General features: G+C 37.8%; 1 protein-coding gene across 14 annotated transcripts in view; it reads left to right on the top strand.

Annotated features, from left to right (window-relative positions):
* The window catches only part of TENM3 (teneurin transmembrane protein 3), a 469,046-nt gene that overhangs the window by 389,359 nt on the left and 57,187 nt on the right, over positions 1–22,500 (top strand). For all 14 annotated transcript variants that reach the window (XM_068187008.1, XM_068187012.1, XM_068187010.1 and 11 more), the window contains 4 exons: positions 12,027–12,053; positions 13,607–13,624; positions 14,533–14,679; positions 22,180–22,396. In XM_068187008.1, the coding sequence (XP_068043109.1) occupies positions 12,027–12,053; positions 13,607–13,624; positions 14,533–14,679; positions 22,180–22,396 (409 nt within the window). The remainder of the gene's footprint in view (positions 1–12,026; positions 12,054–13,606; positions 13,625–14,532; positions 14,680–22,179; positions 22,397–22,500) is intronic.

Here is a 22,500-nt window from a genome sequence, read left to right as displayed (position 1 = left end):
ATCAAAAAAAGTCCAATAAGTAAAAAACCCCACATGGTTCTATGTTTGCACAGATGGAGGAGAGATGGTTAAAAGAGGTGATGTAGCTGAAGCAGCAGGACAGGACAGTAAGTCTAACTGCAGTGGAGCTGATGGATGTGAATGCAGTATGATTTGCTTTTGCCACAAGCTAAAAAGAGCCTGAAGAATTTTAACTTTCATTGAAGTTTTGGAAGAGCACTAACTCTGAATGTGTTAGCACAGCTAAACCATAACAGGGACATGAATATCTGGAAAATAGCAAAACCCAAGCTGTGCTCCCAGGTATTTTACATCCCTGGCCGGAGGGGCAGGTGGTGGTGCTGTAAGAGAAGCAGTGGTAAGAGCTTTGAGGGCAGGGAAAATGAGGGCCCATTACAGCTGTATTAATTAATACCCCCATCATTGTGCCCAGAAGATGAGGCAAGGTTTTCTTTTTTAGAGGGGAGTCAAGTGTGAAAGTAATAAGATTGACTTCAGAATTATTTTTTACAGCAATCACAATTGATTTTTAAAGGTTGGTTGGTTGGTTTGGGGTTTTTGTTAGCTACTAATGAAATTGCTCAGACATGTGAGGGAGAGGTAATCAAGATGCATCTGCAGAATCACAGGGAGAATCAATAGGGTTAACATTTTTGAGGAGCTTCCAGAAAACATGCTGACAAAGAGAGTAGAGAGGTGGGGAGAGAACTGCTTTCTGAACAATAAAAGAAAGTAAATATTTAGAAGTCGGATAAAGCCTTTCCCTTGACTGCTTTAGCTTGCCAACGAGCAATTACTCAGCAGATCACTCTGCTGTTGGTCTCACTGACCTTGGCAGCATTTCAAAGGTTGTAGTTATACACGGATGAACTGCTCTTGAACAATTTTTCCAACATATTAAGCACAAACAAGTTTTTCCTCAGCACTGGGCAAGCAGGTCTCTCTTCCCACCTGTTTATTCTTTAAATGGGTGTTTACTTTCTGGCTGCTGCTGTAAAGATAGTTTGATTTGTTTTTATTGCCCTTACAGCCTCCAAGGCAAGTAACGAGGCACAGGCTTTAGCCTGCTGTTACATTTATTTTTTTAGACCTGTTTCTTTCCATGTTACAGAGAATCCAGGTCATTTTATTGCTCATTTCCAGCAGTATTTTGACTTAGTGGGGGGAAAATTGCTGCCTCCTTAACTTGGCGGATGAAGAGTCAATTTGCTTTTCTCTCATCTCCCCTACAGTAGGTAGTAGCTCTTTCTGAGCAATAAATTTCAAAACACAAGGGACATCAGAATGTTTCTGTATGCAAACCAATTTTTTATTGTCACCGTCCATATGTAATCCAGGCATTTTATGCTGCCTACAGCTCTCTACTTATTAGCAGAATATTTGCATAATTTGTGTTATGTGTATGAAAGAAGCCTACTCACTCCCCCTTTATATGTCTAAAAATAAACAATTGCACCCTTCTTATTTCTAAAAGTCATTAACCGTTTAGCTGAGGTACTGTGAAGTATTTTAGAAATGCAAATATGTTTCTTTGTTGCAGCTATTAGCTGGAAGCCCTATGAAGTGCAACAGCCAAAATTAACAGCTTCTTTGAGAGAGGCATATTGCAAAGAAACTGTAAATCTTAAGGGCGATTCACTCACTTTTTGGGAAAGGAATAGCCCTCCAGATCTCTGGCTGGATGTACAAAATGGGGCAGATGTGAATGCATTACTCATGGAGGCACTAACTGGAATATATACTGAGTCATCTGAATCCATAACTCATCTGACCAAAGAATTTATGGTATTTTTGTAAATCATGAATGCCATTCAAAATGGTAAAAAAAAATGTTTTGTACCTGAGCTGACATTTTTTATGTCTTCTTAAATGATAACTGTCTGTCCAGTCCCATTTTCAGTTAGCCCATTGTTTTCATTGTAAGTTGACGTGTTAAAACATAGAATGTAGGAAAAAAACAAACCTGTCTCCTTATTAAAGCAAGGTAGTCCTTAATTGTATTTCTCTCTAATATATTTTAAATCTTAGATTGCTTCTTAAATTATGCCAATTTTTACATATACTCCAAAATATTTAAATGGGATTTAGTCAGAGGAAACTCTAATTACTCCAAACTGCCAGATACCTATTTCATTGATATTTATTTTTATTTCAGCACTTCAGGGTGTTGGGAAGAAAAAATGTAGGTGATTACAAAGGTTTGCTTTTTGGGTTCAGAAAAAAAATTTAGACATCTGCTTATCTGGGTTCAACATCAGAGTTTCCCTGAGGTTGCAGATGACTGGACTGGATTGGAGAAATAATATACATATGTAATTTATATACTTTGATTTGTGATAGAGACAGAGTAGACTAAATAAAGCAGGGAGGAGGGGAGGTCTGTTTGAAGCAATGTGATTGTTTGGACTAATGCAGTAAACCTGCTGTCTATTGCTGATAGCCACTCTTCTGTTATGGGCTTTTGGCACAGGGTAGTGCAACTTCCATACCTCACCTGATGTCAGCCACACTTGTGAGCCACTGCCATTGCTCTGAATGCATACTTCCACATGTTTATGTCAAAGATGTTCAGAGATAAGTACATACTCATCATTTTGATGAATGAATCTAACAGGAATTAGCAAAACTCAAAACTTGGTGTTATTGTTTAGCATCTTAGAGGTTTGAACTAAGTATAGGCAATGTATGTTTCAAATACTAAACAATTTAAGGCACCTAAGTTGCTTATAATCTCTTCCCTCTAGAGAACTGTAGTCGTAAAATCATAGGATCATGGAATAGTTTGGATTGGAAAGGACCTTTAGAGGTCAAGCCCCACTGCAATAAACAGCATCATCTTCAACTAGATTTGCTCAGAGCCTTACTTGCCGAGACCCTCATCCAGCCTGGTCTTGAATGTTTCTAGGGCATTCACCACCTCTCTGAGCAGCTTGTTCCAGTGTTTCACCATCCAGTTGAACAAAGCTTCCTTAAGTCTAGTTTGAATCTACCCTCATTTACTTTAAAACCATTACGCCAGTGCCTGACAACAGGCACTGCTAAAATATTTCAATGTAATGTTTTACAATTTCCTGTGTCCCCATGAGAATGGGTTAAATCAACAACAGAGCTATGGAAAATCACCTGTCAATTGTTTATTTGGTCTGCAAGTGACATTCATGGGTCTGAGGTGAGCATCCATGTATTATTTTTTGAAGCTCAACCACCATCTCAATGGGATACAAGACAGCAGATGCACAGCTGGTGCCCAGGTGATAGCCTGGATGAAAGTCTGCTCTGTAATTAAGTTTTCATAACCAAGTTGTGCTAAAGTATGTTTTTGTTTCCTTTCTGTCCTGGCTTGCAATGAGTTCAGTGACCCTCTCCTGTCTGAGTAGTTGTTTTGTGAGATTGGAACAGATATTATTTCAGAAAGTCTATTATTTTTTGTGATATAACTGTCATGTACCATGAGTTTATAAGGTAACTGTCATAGGAAGCCCATAAATATGAATACTTTTCCAGCTGCTTTTCCATTAAACTCTGTTAGCTGAATGAAATTAGTAAATAATTATGTTGGTGGGGAACCTGCTATATCAATGTGGTGTGTAACAACTCACTTTTACAATGCAGCCTTTTTTTTTTTCTATAGACTAAATTAGTTTTATCATAATCTAAATTGCAAATTTACCAATTTGCATTAAAACTATGCCTTCTTGTTCAGAATTGTCAACACCTCTTTTTTAAAAGTCTTTAAGCATGGGTGGGTAAGACCATCTGTTTATAAAGCTTGCCTGCAGCTCCATTACTTAAGACAGGTTACAGCTGTTTAATTGTTATCATGTTGAACGATTATCTTTCAGTCCAAAATTAATTTTGTATATGTATGCATGGAAAGCATATTGCTAAACATAAATGAGCTAAATGTGGATTAATGTCATTAAGCATTCATATTAATCCCGCAGGAGGGCTAAAGTTAGCATCATGGTATTTCCATGCTACTTTTGAGTGCCACATGAGGCTGCATTACCTGGTATGCAGAACTGAAAATCAAAGCCAGTGGTGGTTCACTGAGAAGTGTGCAGCTTATGTTTATATTCCAGTGAGAACTGGGATCTAATTGGTTTATTTTCTAAGAATTTCCCCTAAAATTTAGTTGAGGGAAAAAAAAAACAAAAAAAAAAACAAGGAACAGCGAATTATTTAACCTTTTTCTTTGCATGAAAAACAGTAGCATGACATTCAAATTAATCAAACCAAAAAAAAAATTTTTTCCTCAGCAAGGAGTTTCTAATTTCATCTATTTTAGCCAGAAAATCAGGAATATCATCTGGTTTAGATATTCAGAATTAGGAAAAAAGTAAGTCTAGAGCACTTTCCCGTAAGTGTGTTTCCCTTAGCACAGACTGTTCTGGTGACTGATTAAAATGGTTTTCTGGCTGGGGACAAACACGAAGGCATCAGTGTGCTGGTTTTCCATGTGATCACAATCAGATCAGCATAAGCACCAAAGTACAGCAAGTGTTGAAGAATGCTGAGACAGAATCTCCTGCAATAAGTTATATGGCCTGCACCTGTTCCCTTCAGCACGTGTTTAGCTTGGGGCTCCTTATATTACAGATTTCAAGTATGACTGCAGGGAAATGACGCTCTATCTCTGTATAAAGATCAGAGAGCAAGGAAAGACAAATGTGCTCCTTCAGTTAATTAAATGAAGTGCTTATAGAAAACTTGATATGGCTGTAGATCATTACATGATACATTTTTGACACATGGGCTCGACAGAGTAAGTAATGAACCAGTTTGAGGGCTTGATCTCTCTTCTCTATATTTGCACGTTAGCAGCGCAGATAACCAGTATTATGATACTCACTGTCATTTCAGTGCTGATGCTAATTGCCAAGCATGGCTCACTTTTCTCAGAAGTTTAAATCCCGGACAATATTCACATTTCAGAATGGTTCAATGTGTTACATATTTATTGTACCTTATTGCATGCATAGGAATTTTTCATCAATTTTATGATTATTTTGAAATTTTTCATCCCTCAAATTATAATAATTACTTCTGTATTAATGTATTCTGTAATTATCAAAAGTCCTAAATTTATGCTTTTCTTTAGTTATGGTGTCATGGAATCATAGCTGAATACAAGTTTCATCTTAAAATAACACTGTATCTGAATGAAGGTATGACCTTTGACATTCAAAGATAAAAACAGTCAAATATTCAAAACTAATTATATCCAGTATCAATTAGTTCACCACAGTATTGTGAGTGAAGCCCTAGTTTCAAAACACCTGACTGCTTTACAAGGTGGGATTTTACAACAATATTTATACCTATACCCTCAATGCAAAAAGTCTACGAGGAAGAGATGATGACTTTCTTGGCATCCAGAGGACTGATAATCACAGTTTAACAAGATTTCATGAAATTTAGAACAAATTTGGGGGGTTTATATTTCCTGTGCTTAAAGGGCATGTTATTAAATTGCCAGGCCAAGCTTTGAATATATCAAATATTTGTACATTTGGTAACCATAAAATACTCAATTACCAGGTGAATTTAAGATGGAGCACGCATTTTTGGAACTGTGAAAGAAAGTGAATTATTGGTCAGGCCTTAACACATTTCAAGACCAAGTATCTCAAATACAAATTAACTGTTAGCATACTTTAAATTGCTAATTGGTTAATTTGCATTTAAATGAGGACCACATGTGAAGTTCAAGTTAGGCACATTTTCAGAAAGCAGCAGAATCCTCTGAGATGTGAAGAATTTTAAAGCCTGTTGTGAAGCTTATTTGAGCTGAAGTGGCCAGAGAGTAAGTGCTTTTGTACATTGTATTGTTGCATGCTGGTCAGACCACATTCCATAAATACTTTCAGTCAGGGAGAAAGATGGAAGCAATAATGCTTCCCATCCTGATCCATGCCCTAATGTGTTTTCAAGCTAAATTTATCTTTCTTGCCGTTCTTAATGTAAGTGTCAGGTTTTTACCTGTGTCTGAGGCAGGTCTTCACAAGTTTGTTGATTCAAATGAACTTTTTCAGCCTGTATATGTGGGATAGTTGTGACCCCTTAATGGCATATACCCTTTCTTTTAAATCCTCTTCCAACTAAACTGATATTAAGTAGGAAACAACACTGCTCATGATCTTGCCAGAAGTCCCAAATTTCCGATGTCTACTACATCCTTAAAAGTAACTGAACCTTTTATTCTAATACATATGTAGCTTTCCAGTAATAATGATTAGAAATCTTACTTTACAGTAAAATTTGGATTGTCTCCAGAACAAAAAATCGAAAGGATAATGGGCTTGTGTGCCTTTGTGTACAAATCTCATAAATGATTGCTGCGAAGAACAGTTGCAGTTTTGGCAAGGGATAAGTTGCAGTGAAGTCAGGCCTTTCTGCAAATATTTAAAATGCATGAATGATTAAAAAGATATGAGTTCAGGGTAACAACAGTGTTTTGGCCGTTGTAAGGAGGAAAAAAAATGAAATTGTGTGAAACCGTAATTCCATCCATGTGCTTTCCTTTACAAGAAGGGCAAAGGGAAATTTAGGAGTAAAAAGGATCAAAAGAGAAGAATGTTTGTAATCCTCCTCTATTGGCAGCAATGCTCTGAACATATGGTCTGTCTAAGACAAGGTTCTTACAGACTCAGAGAATGGGTGGTGACTATGAGCTGCTTACAGAGGAAGAACATGTGCTTTCAGTACTGTTCAGTGATGAATAGAAAGAATTGGATTTGCAAATGATGCCAAAGCCTGCTGCCCCCGAGCACTTTGGAAGACAGGACAAGAATTAAAAATTACTTCAACAAATAGCACAGACTATGCAGAAAAATAAAGTGCAATTCAACAAATGCTGGCTTCTATGCTTAAGAATAATCAGCTGCACAAATCCAAGTTAGGAAGCAGTTTGCCAGGCAGAAAACACTGTAGGAGATGCTGAATTTGACATGAGCAAACCTTTCTAATGGCAGGCTACAACACTGGCTTTAAAATTTTGTGAATTCTGGACTTCTGTAAGTTTTTTGGTAGAGGCATGGAGCTCCTCTGAATTTGCATATGGATGCATGCTTTTTTTAGTCATTCTTTCAGGGGGAAAGCAGTTGCCTAAAGGAATCAGTATGGTATTCCCTAGGTCTGCTGTGGGTAGGATAGGAAATGCTGGGTTTAAATATTACAAGGGTTATTTGGGGTTTTAGGTTCAAAAGGTAGTTTAATTGTCAAAATAGTTAAACTGTGGGTGGAAATTAGAGGACATGAGGGTGATCTGATAGCCACATCAGGAGAAGTAAACCACTTTGGACTGAGTCTTCAGTAGATTAGAGAAGTCAGACCAGAACTGTCGGCCCTGAGTTTTGTACCAGTTCCCCCAAAACAAGCACCAACATTTGTTTACAAACTTCATTCTCCCTAAAGCTTACAGTAAGTTTTCTTCTTCTGCTGGCAAGTGCCTGTGAAACCACTGATAAAGTGTGTGCCTCATCCCCTGCCGCTGCTTGGCTGCACAGGGAATAAAAAATAATGTTCATAAGAGACTGGTGCACAGGATGAACTGGTTAAGGATGATTTTGAAGACCTGGATTCCACCCTTGATTCTAACATGTATTTTCTGTTAGTTGCTCACAAATACAGACTTTAAAGTTCTCTCAGATTGTTCTTCACTTTGTGGGAACAACATTTGCACATGCGCGATTTGCTTAAAATGTTGGTTTGTGTATGAAATACTATATAATTCTAAGTATTCCAGAAAATCACATCATAGGTGCTTGTAGTGAAGTGAATGGAGATTTCTCACTCTGATGTTTCTATGCTTTAGTTACTGGTAAAATGAGGTAAGAACACCAGTTCTCTTCACACCAGTAGTATGAAGATAGTGTGCTAAATAATTGTGACTTAGGGAGTAAGGTGATAGGAAAGTCTGAAAGAGAACTGTTACTACTTTGTTTAGGTTAGCACAGTGTGCCTGCTACTAGGGCATCAGCTGTTTGTTGTTTGTGAGAGAATGAATGCTGAATGAGGATTGTGAGCTCTGCACATTCAGAAGGGAAGAGGTGTATAAAACTTGCACAGGTAGCCATAAACCCATCACTGCGTAAATTTGGGATGCTTGACATGGCCACTGTCATGGTATTCTTCTAATGTGTTCAGGGTTTTTGGCATATGAATTATAAACAAAATTTTATACAAATACTACAAATTATTGAAAATAAGCAAAGATATTAAATTTTTCTACCTCTAAAGAAAGAGATAAATGTGTTGAAAGCTTAAAGGAAACAATACGGTAAAAACATAGCATAGTTTGCTTCCGGTCAGTTTTTATTCCAAGAAAATCCTGCTATCTCCCTGTATGGCACTTGGTGCAAGGTTATGTAGAAGTGTAAACGTGACTGATGCAAGGTATGTCCTTCACATGTTCCTGTATTGGATGGGTGTCTGAGAGCATGAAGTTTGTGTGAGCAGTGGAGATACTTATGCAGTCATTCACCAGGGAATGGGAGCTGCAATAAGGAGTTGTGGAAGATGAGAAGAGGAAGCAAAGCAGAGCTTGCTCTGAGAGGAGCAGAACAGTGTTCTTCATTGTTGCCAATACTGAAATTATTTCGTCGTCATCTCTCCTTTCTTTTCTTCCCCACTTTGGTTCTTTTCTTCCCCTCCCCTTTGGTTCTCTTTTCTCTTTCTGTTTTCTCCTTCTGGTTCTTAGAGAGGAAGAGGCTGTAATGCAGTAAGGAAGGGAGAAAGCTGATTGTATTAGTGGAGAGGAGGCAAGGGTTTGATTCACATTTTCAAGGTGCTGAAAGGGAAACAAACACTTTCAAAAAAGCTAGTTTTTAATTTAGGCTGACCTAGGTCAATATGGCTTTGGTCATATTCATTTGTGTTTTTGCTTCATGTCTGGTGGTACTATGAGGTTAAATCTGCTCTTTCAGCAAAGTAATTCATGACTCTTGAGTTGACACTGTAACAGGCCTATACATACATTACAAAAACATGGGGCACGTTACAGTCTAGTGTACAGATTACAAAGATTATGATGGGTGAAGATATCTGATGGAGAATAATGATTTAAACTAATAGAGATATAAAATTCACTGTACAGCATTTAGAAGCATGTCACCATTGTAATCCCAAATGACAGAATAATCAGAATAAAGCGGTGCTATAAGGACCAATTAAGGAACATCAAATCAATGGCTGTGTGACTCATGCTGGTTTAAACGGGAGCTGATTGGAATAAATGGATTTAATATGTACTTTTATTCTTAGGCCATTCTGTCATACCTGGAGGAAGCAGTATATGAATAAGGAGGACACTGACTTACATCTCTGATAGGAAACTAATGGGAGACATTAAATATTTTTTTTTTTTAGTCAGCGTTCTGACTGGTTAAGAAATATGCTGTCTTAAGTGTGAATTTGCCTGACTGTTACCATTTCTTTGTAAAATCATTTAACTGCCACATATTTATATAAATACCCACACAGATTGATGGCACCCTTTCTATTTTATCTTGTATGAATTTTGAATGCCACTTAGATCTTCTTGGGCTTTGAGTAGCCTAGAAAATGTACAAATCTTTTATCTTCATTTTTGTTTTTTTTTTTTTTTTTTTCCACTTGGAGTTATACAAAGTGCTTCTACTTCTGGAGATATTAGCAAGATTTAAATGGTACAGTGTTAAACTCTGCAAGAAAACTCCTTTAGTTATATTGTCTGGTCTGTAATTAGACATTTTAAGGACGTAAAATAACCTTTATGTTCCAGATATGTAAATATCTTGCCAAGGAGCACCTGCTGAGATGCTCCATCCTACTGAAGTGCTCCAAATCCCACCTGGAATTCTCTATACAGAGCGGGGGAAAGGCTTGTATTTTGTATTTCCACACAGGTTCATTCCTCTTTCAGTTGCAGTGCCATGAAGATAAGGAAGACAGCATGGCTAGTTAAACTTCATTGCAAAGTTACACAATTTTTGGTCATTCGTTTTCTGCTTTGTGGTTTTTCTACAATGCTGCATATTAACCAAAATAGTTTCTAACATTGTCCTTAATGTCAGCTGACCGTGAGTAAAAGGCTGCTGGAAGGTAGAACTTGTTTTCTGAGAATTGGTTTTGTGGTTTGGAGCTGACTTCTTATAACACTGCTGGATAAAAAAAATCTTAAAAGAGCATTTTCTTAATCTCTCTTGTGTTTCAGAGGTTTTTTTGGGTTTTGGTTTGGTTTGGTTTTGGGTTTGTGTTCTTTGTTTGGGGTTTTTTAATGAAGCTTGGATTCTGAAAATAAACATTGTGGGGGATTTGGGATTGCAGGGACTGTTTTCAATTGCCTAGGAGGTTTTTTTAATGTTCTATTACCTATCGTTACACTTGTAGAGGCATTTAATGTTTTACTGGTGGATAGATTAATTCCCCAGACAGACCTGATTGCTTTCATTTTATGAAATAAGCTTGATTTTTCCTCCACACATACTACACCGTGTTTTAAGCTGTGTAGGAGCAAAAGGAATTATACTGGATGAGTAAGAGAAGAATTTGATCCACCCTGAAATCTAGCTGTATCATATTTCTTTTTGTTTGTGGTTAATGTGAAAAGCTACCTAGTTTGTTGCTGCTGCTCTAAATGTTCTGTTATTGATGTTTTCATTTTACTTTGTCTTGCATTAACCTTACAATTATAGGGAAAAAAAAAAAAAAGCTGTGTAGTAGATACCTCACACTTTCTTCAAGAAAAAGGAACTAGAAAATTTCCTCCTTTTAGCTGTAGCAGTGATTGTGCCCCCTGATATATATCACCTCCCTCCTTGGAGTCCAGAGCAGCTTTTTTTCTGTTCATCCAAACTGGAGGAAAGGCTATAACGGGGAAAGCCTTTGTTACCCATCCAAAGGGATCCTAGCAATGACAGAGAACTTGCCAGACAGGGACCATCATCCATCAGGGATTTAGGAAAGTCAAATTTTAAAGGAAAGAGGGCTGTGTTGAGAGACCTTGTCCCCAGCAAAACCAGGGGATGGAGTCCAACGTTCCTAGCTCAGCTTGGCCTGTCCCCTCTGCAGGAGTCTGTAGTCTTCCATCTCCTTGGGTGTGGGTCTGTGGTAGCCTGCAATGGACCTGGTGGCTTTGCTGTATGACATTAACCCCTTTCACACAACTGCAGTTGATGTCTGTTTCCTGGAAGGAAGGAGGGAATATGTTACCCATCTGTGCTGTGTCTCATGTATTAAAAGTAGGCCCTGCTGCTTGAAATCCATTTTATGCTCTGTATGTCATTCATCCATCTGCCTCCTCAAATCTTTTGTGAAATCTTAAGTGTCATAACTTACAAAAAGAAGTCTTGCTATTCTTGTATATGCCATCTTATTTATACATCTAAAGCCTATGTTTAATTTTCACCTGCTTTTCAAAATGAAATGGATCATCACATTACTAACCCCACTAAACCCTCTTCCACCCCATATTTACAATTCAGCTTATCTTACATACTTGGCTTGTGTGCTTAGAAGAATAACTGTGACTGAATTGAAGCAGAAGAAAAAATCCTCCTAAAAATCCTTTTAATCCATTGAGAATTAAGATAGTGTGCTGGTTATGCTGTCAGAGTCATGAATGACCTGCAAATCAAAGATCTTCCCGTGTGATTAGTGTCTTAAAGCTCATATGCTAAGGAATTGCTCTTACGTTGTGTTGAAAATTGAATTTTTAAGCTAGCTTTGATTATATTTTTGTTATATAAAAAAAATCAAAGCATGCAAAGAGAAGTCAGAAGAAAATGTAGTCTCGGAAACGTAGCTTCCCTTTTGCTTCTGCAAACCTACTTTCCAGTATAGTTTCATTGATTCATGACGATGTTTGCTGAAAAGAGAATTTCTTGCATTTTTAAAAGCCTTGAAATACATTTTCATTTTGTAATGTAAGACCTCTCATGTCAGGTGCACCTGCTTGATTTGCATGTGAATTCTGAACAGTTCTTGTTTCATGTGACACTTCTGAAATGTCTGTCTGTTTTTTTTTTTTCTTTTTAATTCTCAAGCTCACTATTTGGATAAGATAGTGAAAGGTACTGTATATTTGCTCTTTGACATGCCTTTATCTACGTGTTTGGGTTTTGTTTTTTTAATATTAATATATAGTTAAAAACATACTAGTCTGGGCAAAAGAATCTTCTCTTACATACATTCCATGGATTATATATATAACTCATATGGCTTTCAACTCATCTCAAAATTTTGCTTCTGTTGTATGGTAACACTTTATCAATAATTATACATTTATGAACAAACTGTATACATGTATTAGATTTAATCTGAACCATTAACTGAAGATAGTATTTATTTGCTGTTTGGAACCTTTTTTTTTTTGTTAGTTTTGTCATTGGACCTCTACCTACAAAACCTATAAAGGAAATAAAGCAAAGTGATACTCTTGTCACAGAACAAATGTCATTAGTTCTAAAGAACAGATTAATTATAGAGATGTGTGTGTTTAAATACTGACATATCAATAGAATTACTTAGACTTTTAAGCTTTTGATTATCTGAATGTAGAAAATCTGTAGAAAATTATGATTTGTATCTTGTATGAGTCTAGAAAAATCTTTTATAGTCTATGCAACGTTTTCAATTAAGAGGTTCAAGGATGCAAAAGCCTAACATGAAACAGCAAAGATTCTTGTATCTTCAGTTACGGTGAAAAAGTTATTTAGCGAAATGTTTAAAATATTCCTACCCCTCTTTCCCTGAGTATCTTCCTTTATTCCTTGTGTTTTTTCATTAGAATATGGCAATATCCAGGCTTTCACACAATAAGTCTTGAGTGTACCCAGTTGACTCCTAAATTGCTTTGTTAGTATTGCAATTATATATGTAAGTCTTTCATAAGTCAAATAGAAGAAATACTAAGAAAAAATAGATCTCAGTACATTAACAAATATTATTAGCAGTTGCAGTCTGAAAGAATAAAAGTAGCAAGACTAATTTCAGCCTGGCATGATGGCACAACATCCATAACTGAGCATCCCCATCCTTCCTCACAAGAAGTTTTCCTGATTCTCTGTCTTCTAAAAGTGATTTGACAAGAGTTAAGCACCCTTTATAACTTTTTTTCTGTATGTTTGTCATTTGGAGCTACAAGGTTGAAAGGAGTCAGTAAATTCAAAATTCTTTAGAAGAAAAAAGTAACTTGCTTCTGGAAGACCACTCTAAGCTTAAACAAAATGGATCAGTAGGTTAGTCGACAGAGACAGGTGTTCTTAAAAGTGAAGAGTTGTTTGCCCAGTTACTTAGGGGTTTTGGATGAAAGTTTACAGAGAATTGTTTTTTCCAGAAATATCTGATTTGTAGCCACCTTTTCATAAGATAGTAAGTGCCATATCTGTACTTGCTTCTGTCAGTGTCTTATCATAGTAATAGATAAGGAGCACCAAAATCTACACATTTATAGCGTTGTCATTCTCATACAGATCATGTTGGCTGCATGCCAGATTTCATCACTAGGAAGTGACAGATACTGTTTTTTTTAATGCAATGTTAGACTGAAAACAATTATCGATTTTGGATATATTAAATTATGTTAATTGTTTCCCAAATTTTCCCTCCTTGGCCATAAAAGCAGACAAGATAGGATATAAAGGTAACAGCACAAAAGCCTTAGGGAGATTGTCACAAAAAATCACTCTCTGCTATCTGTCTTGAAGCACGTCACTACCGTGTTTTTGTTCAGTCTATCAATGTTTATTGTGGTCCTTATGGTATTTCATTTTGTCCGTCCTAAGTAATCAAATACGCACAGCTATTACATTAAGTTGGAAATCCTGTTGGTCCTGTCCCATCCGTATGCAGCCTGAATCCTAATGTTTGTTAGAATAGATGCTAAGCTGCTTCACTATTCCTGGGCTTTGCTTATTCTGTGAAAAGGAATGTATTTTTGGCATAAAGTATAGTCATTAAAACTGGCCTATACTTTGTGCAATTATTTAACGCACTGTAATTTCACATGAATACACGGCAACTCTGAGACCAGATAAAGTTAACCTTCTCTTTTATTACTTGCCTAAATCATACCCATTTTCCTGCTTAAGAATTTGGAGGGATTTGTTCATAGTAACAGGGAGCTTAATCATTTGTGCCAGTAATTAATCAATACTGCAAATAATGATCTATTCTATGAGCACAGAAAAATGTATCATTTTACACAGCTGTGTTTGCACTATGCACTCATCTCTTGTTACTTTGAAAAAAAAAAATTTAAAAAACCAAACTTAATTTTGTCTGGCCTGCAGGTATTTAGAGGATTGGTGCATTTATTTCCTGCCTGTACAGGTAAGTGGTGTCTCAAGTGTCAGGCCAATCAAAGATGCCACTTTGTTAAGAATTACGTTCCCCAGGTAATGTTGCTGTTCCACTCCATGTGCAATTACAGTATTTGTGCTGTTCTTAAGGCCTGTTCCCAGTAAGTGTCCCTTGTTTGTATTTTTTTTTTCTTTTTATATTGTTACAATATTTAAATCACTTGTGCTTTTTCTTTGTCTGTTTCAACAGAGGGCTGCCCTGGTTTGTGCAACAGCAATGGGAGATGCACACTGGACCAAAATGGCTGGCACTGTGTCTGCCAGCCAGGATGGAGGGGAGCAGGTTGTGACGTAGCCATGGAAACTCTCTGCACTGACAGTAAGGACAACGAAGGAGGTAAGAGACACCAGCTGGATTTTTAACTCTGGGAAGAACAGAATTTTTCAGTCAGGTGATTAAATACTGCTGTGAGAACCATACACATACACGCATTTGACTCGCTCTTACATCTGCAAGGATATGCCATGGTCTTCAGTGCTTCTTTACGGCATATCAGCAAAGCCTAACAAGCTGCGTGTGGCAGTGAGATGTGTACTTAGAAAAAGATAGGTGTCACCTTTGTTTCCCTGCAGTGTTCTTTCATACGGGAAAAAAACATAGGTTCAACTCCGTGAACTGTTGTAGAGGGGAAAAAAGGAAGGAGCTCAAAATTTCAGTCACCACACAAGGAAATTGTCACAAGGGAATAGGCCGACCTGGAAGTTCACATTTTGAACTATGATGCAATTGCTGGAAACAATGAAACAATTGGTTACCCAGCCTACAGAGATCTTAGCTCTCTATAGCCTTTGAATGTTCACATAACTGACAGGATGCTCCCAGAAGTCTTTCCTTTTTTTTTTTTTTTTTGGCTTACTTTTCTATAGTCTGTCATTCAGGTGACAGGTAACAATCTGTGGTGAGATGCAGGCAGGACTGCTAACCTAAGGAATCAATCTGTGATTATTGTTGTAGTCTAGGGAAGCTAGAGGGGCTGTGACTTAGCATGATTCCAGAATCACATAAAAAAACCCACAAAAACAAGATTCAATGTGAATGCAGTCCAATATTAAATCAGCATAATGCTTTTATTGTCTGTCTTTCTTCCCCTTCTCTCATCAAATATTTTGCTTAACACCTTCAGATTCAGAGAAGAGATAAAAACTCCATTAGGGCCTCTGGATGATGATAAAGTATTCTGAAACTTTGTCTTTCCTTTTCGACTGCATATGCCTCTGCAGTTGCTGGTTGACTCTTTTCTCTCATATCCCTTCTGCAGCTGTGATCTTAGACATCACAAACTATAAATAACAGCAGCATTTACTTCCTGAGGAAAATAAGTAATATGGTTAAAACTGTGCTCCTGTTTATTACTGTACACATCATTTGGCTTGTCATCCTTCTCCATTACGTGTTATATATATTTTGAGGCATTTTTCCATACTTAGGGGCCTAAACAGTCTGGCCCAGATTCCAGCAGAAATGTGCTTGTTTGTGGAATTAAGTTCAGGTGCACCAAGGAATTACAATATAAGGAAAAAAGAAAAACTTGCAAACGTGAAGAGGGACAAGTCAAGGAGAAGGAGAAACTAGGTGGAAGCATAAAAAAACTTGGAGAAAAAAATAGATTATGTAAGGGGAGAAAAAGGGAAAATACATTAAAAGTCCCATAGTAGACTAAAACAGAATCAGTAAATGTTAAAGATCATATAAGGATGTGACAACTGACAGCAGGAGTCAGGAGCAGGTAATGGAGCGGTAAGAGGAAGAAGAACAAGGTGAACAGGAATCCATGTAAATGGAGCAAGAGAAAAGAAGTTGCTCCTTCAGACTGAAAAAACAATAATAGCTTTTTGGGGGGGCAAAATGAACAAGGAATTTGAGCAGAACAGTCTAACAGGATGACTTAAAGAAGGAAGAATGATTTTGAGGAAAAATAGCTAATGCTGGTATTTTGTTGCTTTTTTCTGTCTCTCATTTCCTTTTTTCATATTGCCTTTATGGACATCATTATGCAGCTATGCATGAGGAAGGGGTGTCCAAGCACTTGTTTTTCTGTGATTGGCCTGTATAATGCTATTTGTCAATGGCATTTCTCTTACTTTAATTTATATACTTCAATACAGTGCATATTCACTTCAGTCTTTGACTGTGGCTGAGGAGAAGGGTTAAAATTTTACAAAGGAAATTAAAAATGGGAGTATCTCTAACAAAACTGGGGAAAGAAAGTCTCCTTTGTAACCTACCTGGAAAGAGAAGAAGTATTACTTCCCTTTCCTGCAATCAACCCTCTAATCTCCAAGCAAGCCATTAAAATTTCAGACAGCTACAGGGAATGGCACAAGTATTCTTCTGCTGTATTTGTTTATCATGGGAGATTAGGTTATCTGAGCACTTGTGCTGAATTTATAGTTTGACTGTGGGTAGTGTGATCTACATCTCACTGGGCTCAGTGGTTATATAATTAAAGTTATCTCAGTTGTTGTCTGTTTGATATGCTGTGGTTAGTGTTTATGCTTTATCCTACACTGGGTAGAATATATTTCATATGTTAATATGAGCACAGTTCATTAATAAAAGTGTCTGCTGTTCCTTTGATTCTTAGCTCTTTCTGGGACTGATTATTCAAATTCTGTGAACATGAGCATCCTAAGGATCCCAATGGGAATATTCTCCATAGGAAATCCTAATGGCATCAAGGCATACCTGAGTATTTTCCCTTCTAGATATTATTGACTTATAATGGGATGATTATTGCTTGTCTTCCTTTTAATACAGATTTTTCAGAGTCTTGGAAATCATTTCTGTTCTCTTTAAGGCTCACTCTTTATTTTCCCCTGTGTTTGACTGGATTTTTCTTTACATTTTAGCAGCCCACAAGGAAAGTGTGTGCATCAAGCAGATCTTAGCCTGAATTAAACTCCTAATGACTTTGTGAGGAGAGGGACATCAGAGCTGTCTGTGGGTGGAGCAAGCCTAACTTCTTGGGGAAAAAAGGTGTCACTATTATACTTGAACAAAGTGGGCCATGCTTTGTTATCGCTGTAGGAAGAATTAGAAACAGGAAGAGTCGCTGTTTACTCTTTAGTTTAGGTGGATCCTTACTGAACAGATTCCTTAGTTAAGTTTGCTTTTGATTAGCTCCTATCCAATCATTTAGAGCAGTTACAGGTTTCCACGAGCAAGATTTAAGGGAACATTAATGTTCTTCCTTTGCTGAAATGAAAATAAATATATGTTATAAAGCAAAGCATACTTAACACTACTGTATTTTTTTGATTACTTGCATCACCTAGGACTGCCTGTTTCTGGCAGACGTCACAGGATAGTACAAATTCAGCCTAAAGATTACCTAAACCAGGGCCTCTTCTCTGATAGTGACTAATAGCTGTTGCTTAGCAAAACATTATAATAGGGTAGAGGTGAACTTACATTTTCTTTTGTATGCTAACAGGCTGCAAATTAAATGCTGAATGTTTTGAATATCAGAAGAGTTGCGAAGTGCAAAGATAACCCAAGCTAAGGAAATCTCAGGAAATATCTGCTTGAACTAGGAGTGATGCAGTGGCATGCTCAGGTTCTCTGGCTTGTGCTCTGACACTTGCCATTTTTCTTCAGCTTTTTGATTGCATCTATGGTAGCTGGTGAATGCCGGGTTCATATATCATGGGACTTATCCACAGTGCCACCAAGACTTCTTTCTGGAATGAGAACTCATTTGGAGCCCCACATTTCATATTTTAGGCTTCTTCGTTCAACAGCAAAGCTGAATTTCAGTCCTTGCACACTGTTCAGGAATAAATCAAGGGCTGTTTGTGCTTTTCTGGCTTTTCTGACTAGCTGTTCCTACAAGCAGTCATTTTGATGTCTATGATCGAGTCCATTCATTTTAGCCTGTTGCAAAACTGAGGTACATAAGGGTAACTGAGATTTTATACACTTTTCTTTCCTTTCCTGTCTCCTGCCTTAGTTTGCAGTCACCAAAACTGTCCTGGTAGAATGGCCAGCATCATAGTTCCAAAACTATATTCTTCCTATGTAGGCACTGAATTTCACTCTGTGGAGATTTTTGTTGCCTTAATATATAATCAACTATAATCAACAACAACCAAGAATAGGATTTATGTAGGTCGTTGACTACCATGTCCCCTTGACACTGGCAGATCTTTTGCCCAGGAGTTACTTTGTCCCTCTACTTTTCTTCCTTCCAGCAGTTTTATTCCATTCAAAAGCAAGCAGTCCCACTTATACATCTTATTTTTTAGACATGCATTGTGGGGATCCTCTGTCTTGACTCCTGTCATTTAATCACATAACAAGAGCATGGAGAAGAGAAAGGTTGGGTTGAAAGTGACCTTAAAGATCATCTAGTTCCAATCCCCCCTGCCATGAACAGGGACACCTTCCGGTACGCCACATTGCTAAAAACACCATCCAACCTGGTGTTAAATACTCCCAGGGAGGGTGAATCTACAACTTCTCTGAGCAACCTGTTCCAGTGCCTCACCTCCTTCACAGTAAACAATTTCTTCCTTATATCTAATCTAAATATGCCCTCTTTCAGTTTAAAGCCATTCCTCCTTGCCCATCACCATCTGCCCTTGGCAAAAGTCCCTCTTCTGGTACTTGGAGCATGCTACAAGGTCTCCTTGGAGCTTTCTCCTCTTCAGGCTGAACAACCCCAAGTTCGCTCAGCCTGTCATCACAGGAAAAGTGCTGCAGCCCCCAGTCATCTTCCTGGCCTCCTGGACTCACTTCAACAGGTCCATGTCCTTCTTACACTGGGGGCCCCACAGCTGGACACAGAACTCTGGGTGGGGTCTCACAAGAGCAGTTTTGATGGTTTTATGAATCTCTCCAAATAAGCTATTTTATCAACAGTCCATGCTCCACTGCAATTCAATGCATTTTGCAACAAAGGGAAAAGTAACATTAGTCAAGATTTTTACAGCTAGACATTAGCTTTTGAGGAAGAAAACAATAAAGCAGTCAATACATCTATTGTATACAGAACCACTTATATCTAGAACAAAAAAATATAAATAGCCTTCTGAGACTGATAATGACTGTCCAGCTGCCTGTAGGAGTTTCTATTTTCTTTATAATTTCACTGTCATATTTGAGTGATATAACTGACAAGGCACTGTTGAGCTAAGTCTCATATTTTTCAGGCTAAACAAAATGCATCAATAATTTTGCAGAGCTATTTCAGACAGGAAATTTTACTGTGCTTCACACAGTGCAATAGAGTACTTGACTTAGTGGTACTAGATAGCTCTAGCCACCTAAGTACAGAGAAAGAATGAAAAATGTTTTCTCAAGTTATAAGGAGCCAGATTCATAACCATCCGTCACTCGCCTGGGCAAGTTACTGATAAACTCCACAGGAAAATAACAAACAGCATATCCCTGTATCTTGGCTGGTGAAAATGAGATTCTTTCTCTGATTGATGTTAGTGGAGAGGCTTGTAAAAATGCATTTCCAGCTGATTAGTTCAGAAGGTGTCAATCTCATGCAGTTTTATGACCTGCAGACTATACTCCAGATGTACATTTGCTTTTTATAAACTAACAAAGATTAATGGAGAAATTTGAGCATTTCTTTGGCAGCTGCACCAGATATTGCATGGGGGACCATTCAGATAAATAAAACCCCAAAAATATTCTTTGAACCATCAATACTCCCAGCTTTGACACTGATCCAGGCTTCTGGAGTTAAAACCAACAAGGGAGGTCAGTACTTCAGCTAGGAAAGGGTTTCATATTTTACAAGAATGAGACTAGAAAATCACAAGATTTGAGGTTGGAAAGGCCTCTGGAAACCATCCAGTCCCCTCCCCTGCTCAAAGCCAGATTAGCTAGAGCAGGTTGCTCAGGTATGTACCCAGCTAGGTTTTGAATGTCTCCAAAGATGAAGGCTTCACAACTTCCCTGAGCAACTTGTTGCAGTATCCAGCCACTTTCACAATAAAAAACATTTTTCTGCTGTTTAGACCAAATTGCCTGTGTTTCAGTCTGTGTCCATTGCCTTTTTCCTCTTGCTGGGCAGCACGGGAAGGTGCCTTTTTTACACTCTCCCTTCAGGTATGTGCATGTGTTGATGAGATCCCTCCCAAGTTATCTCTTCTCCAGGCTCTGCAGTCTCAACTCTCTCAGCCTTTCCATGCAGGAGAGGTGTGTCAAGCCCTTGACAGCCTTCATGGCCCTTCACTGAGCTCTCTCTAGTATGTCCATGTCTCTTGTACCAGAAAGCCCAGCCTGCACACAGAGCTGTGTGCTCCTAACGCAGCCCAGGATGGTGTTGGCACCTTCTTTGCTGCAAGGGCGTGTTGCTCACGTTAATTTTGTGTCCATCAAGTCTCCCAAGGTCTTCTCCACAAAGCTGTGTTACGGTGCAGAAGGTTGTTCCTCCCCAGGTGCACTTTGCACTTCTCATGTGGAAACTTCATGTGGTTCCTGTCAGCCCATTTTTCCAGCCTGTCAGTGTCTAGCTGAATGGCAATGTGACCCTCTGGCATGTCCTCATCCCAGAGAAAAAATCAGTGCTCTTTCTTGTCTTTGAAAAATGTTTAAACTTTGATATACTTAATGACACTTTTTTTCAGCCCTTTTCTTTTCCCTGAACTGATTTCAAAGTCAGGCAAGTAAAATAAGAATTTTAGATGTGTGAAAGAACAGAAATCCCACTCCTTTACTATTTTGGCAGTCCTCTAACTGATCCACATAGCACAGCAATACTTAGAAGAATACCTTTAGAAGATCTCTGTTTACTTACAGTTTTTCAGCATATGATTGAACAGAAATGGATGATATTTTTCCCTTCAGAAAGAGTTTTACTCTAAAGGCAGATTCTTTTGTTAGACAAGCAGTCATGGGTTTCCTCTGAGTGCTGCATTGGTATATTTTTCAGTTCAGTGCAGCAAGCAAGCTCCCTCTCTAATCTAAATGGAATAATAAAATGTTTGAGCTATTTCAATCTTGCTGTTCTTTTGGGGAAACAATTATCAGCTCTGTGATACCAGAAATTTTCTGTAGCTGACATTTTCAGGCTCATTTTCCTTATGACTTTACTTATAGCAAATTAGTAGTTATCAATTTGATCTTGATTTTAATCTTTGATCAAAATAGATTTCCAGGGATGTGACCGATCTAACGTTCCCCATATGGGAATATTTCAGCACATAAGCATAAAAGCACCCATGTGTTTAAATCTTGTTTATACTGGCCAGCATTTCCCATCCATTTATTTGGAATAAAATCCAAATGTTAAATACAGATTTTGTTCTCTCATACATTTTCATGTAAAAAACTTGTGGAAATTGCCTTGCCACTAGCAACAAAATCTTTCTGCCAAGGTATAAAGGAATCCACCTTGATACATGTGAAATATTTAAAGTTACTTGCAGCATAAATATTACTAACAAAACTTGAGGAAAACAGCAGAGTGGGAGTTACTTGTTTCTTTTCTCTAGCAATTCAAATAACCTCACAAAAAAGCTAATTAGAGCCACCTAAAATGTTTAATATTTATAAGTTAACAGTGTATGCAGAGCCTGAGTGCCTTCATTTTCTGGTTTGTTCAACATGTTTTTAGAAAAGTATTGAATAAATAGGTTCATTTTTACATGATACTGAGTATGCGGAGTGTATTCAGCTTGCATGGATTTCTATGGGAGTTTAAGAACTCAGTGGAAACAAACCCTCTTTCTTTAATTGAAAGTGAACTCATTAAAATCTTAATTATGAGTATTCTTTCATACTACATAATTTTTTTTTCATCTCCCTGCTGGCTGGCTCATTCCAATGCACAGGGGCAGGAGGAAGAGTTTGTTCATTTGTGTGACTTTCTGCCAACAGATGGGCTAGTTGATTGTATGGATCCTGACTGCTGTTTGCAGAGTTCTTGCCAAAACCAGCCTTATTGTCGTGGACTGCCTGATCCCCAAGATATCATCAGCCAAAGCCAACAGTCGCCATCTCAGCAAGCTGCCAAAGCGTTTTATGACCGGATCAGTTTCCTCATCGGAGCAGACAGCACCCATGTCATACCTGGGGAAAGCCCCTTTAACAAGAGGTGAGCATGACTCGTCTTGCACTCATGAATACAGAAGAAACTGGGGATTTTGAGCAAAGACCTTTTCGCTTAATATATCAAATTGCTTGTTTTGTCTCATTTCC

Source organism: Anomalospiza imberbis, chromosome 4 (assembly GCF_031753505.1).
Source record: "Anomalospiza imberbis isolate Cuckoo-Finch-1a 21T00152 chromosome 4, ASM3175350v1, whole genome shotgun sequence".
Lineage (NCBI taxonomy): Eukaryota > Metazoa > Chordata > Aves > Passeriformes > Viduidae > Anomalospiza > Anomalospiza imberbis.
This window is presented reverse-complemented; position numbering and strand designations above follow the sequence as displayed.